Raw genomic sequence first — 2292 nt, forward strand, 5'->3', positions numbered from 1 at the left:
GTGTTTTTTATTGTGCAACTTACCAGTTTGTGTGAATCTTGACAAATCGAGTTCCTGGTACTTTTTCATTGTGTCATTTCTCGTGTTTGTTTTGAAATCATCTAGTGCAAGTCAGGTGCATGTGTGGATAAAACATACCCAAAAAGCGTTTATTTTTCATTGTGTTCTGATGCAAGAAACTTTGTGAAAAGTAATAGGATGCAATTGTCTTCCATTTTTTCACTTTGCACTTGCTTTTACAACAATATGGCTGCAGGATTCCACCAGTGTCATTGTTCTGTGCTGACTGTGGAGTCTATAGATGGGTCACATTTACTGCACTGGAAGAAGAATCACTCATGCATCTGTGTGACCAGTACCCAGCACTGCAGATATAAAGAAGCACATCTGGCTTTCATTATGCAGCTAGAGTATACTGCAAGTAGTGCCATGTACACAAATGCTAGAGTTTTCCAAAAAACATATGTTGTATTATCTTTCTAAAAGCTACATTGAAATCCCCATTTCTGAGTGTATATATAAAAGGATTCAGCAGTGGTGCAATAGTAGTGTACATAAGAGCAATCCGTTTGTCCTGATCCATTTCATAGTTTGGTTTGGGTCTTAAATACATAAAAATACCAGATCCATAATATATTGTAACTGCTGTCAAGTGAGAGGAACAGGTTGAAAATGCTTTCCTCTTGCCAGAAGTAGAATGGATACCTAAGATAGTTGCAATGAGTCGCATGTAAGAAAGCACAATACAAACACATGATCCTACAAGAATAAAGCCACCAATGGTAACAAGCGCCACTTCATTGATTAGGTTTATTCTACATGCCAATTTTAGTAATGGAGGAATGTCACAAAAAAAGTGATTGATAATATTATTACAGAAGGGTAACATGAATGTAAGAATAGTGTTTAGCAAAGAGTTTGCTGCGCTAATGAACCATGCCCCAGCCAAGAGCTGAACACACACTTTTCTGTTCATGATGGTTTGGTACAAGAGGGGCTGGCATATAGCATTATACCGATCATATGCCATGGCTGCAAGTATACAGCACTCCAGACCAGCAATAAGGGAGAAACAATACATTTGCACAGCACAGCCAAAGAATGAGATTGATTTTCTTTCTGTTAATAAGTCTGATAAAAGCTTTGGAAAAGTGATGGAAACATAACATATTTCTAAAAAGGAGAAGTTGGTAAGATAAAAATACATAGGAGTGTGCAGGTCTGAACAAAGAGAATATGCAAAGATAATAGATGCATTTCCAAGAATGGTTATTACATAGAAAATTAAAAACGCTGAAAAAAATAAATATTCAAGTCCTGGAATCACAGAAAATCCAGTAAAAATAAATTCTGTTACTGTGGTCTCATTTCCTGAATGCATTTCTACTTTCTGCCTGTTTGGTTATTTAGATAGAAGAGAATATGTTTAGAGGAAAGCTTTGTATGGAGAAAAACAAGCAGTATGTGGATTTCATCTGTGTCCTGGTTTATAATAAATAAATATTATGAGCATGTAATAGCAAAGAGGTTTCTTAAGGTTTATAGACCTCTGCACAATGGACAGATTTATTAAATAGGAGACATTTTTTGACAGTTTCTTCACATATTCTTGGACTTTTTAATGAATGAACACATATTAAAGGGGATTGATGTGATCTTGTCAGTGCCAATGCCAATGCCATTCTGTTCTATGGAATGATAGAGCAGAGGCTGCTCAACAGCAGCACAAATCAATCCTGTGCAAAAATCTTACTGATACCTGTGAAATATTTGATGAAGGGCTATGAGTTTGCTTAGGGTGTTTTTGTCACTTACTTTTTTCCATGAGGTTTAGAACAAAATCAGGAAGGTTTTTTTTCTGTACAAAACATAAAATAACACAGAGGACTCTATATCAAATGTTTTAACCCAAGGGATCCTTATTTGACATTTCACATAGATCTATCTATGATCTAATATGAGTTTGAGCAATTGCTGAGTCTACCAGCCACCATGGTTTTGAGCCAAACTCAAGATAGTCCAATGTTGAGAGACATATTTCAGTTCTGTTTGAATATAGGTGATTTATATCAGGGGTTCAGCCTCTTTTTCCCCAGGCCACATGTACTTATCATAGTCAACACACAAGGCCTCGCCATTAGAATTATTCATACCAAAATTACTATTAGGTTTACAGCTGCCAGTAATGTGTATTCTTTCCAAATACACACATTTAGTGCAAAAGAGAATTTTCACATGTCAAGAGAATATGATGGAAGAGCTCAACTCTGAGCAGTGGAAATATATTTCTGA

General features: G+C 36.0%; 1 protein-coding gene across 1 annotated transcript; it reads right to left on the reverse strand.

Moving 5' to 3' along the window:
* Positions 1–442: 442 nt before the first annotated feature.
* On the reverse strand, positions 443–1381 carry LOC108695851 (olfactory receptor 1019). Its single transcript, XM_018224805.1, has one exon. It carries the CDS (start codon positions 1379–1381, stop codon positions 443–445), a length of 939 nt encoding a protein of 312 aa, XP_018080294.1.
* Between the last annotated feature and the right edge of the window lie 911 nt (positions 1382–2292).

This window comes from Xenopus laevis, chromosome 7L, assembly GCF_017654675.1.
Source record: "Xenopus laevis strain J_2021 chromosome 7L, Xenopus_laevis_v10.1, whole genome shotgun sequence".
Taxonomy (NCBI): Eukaryota; Metazoa; Chordata; class Amphibia; order Anura; family Pipidae; genus Xenopus; species Xenopus laevis.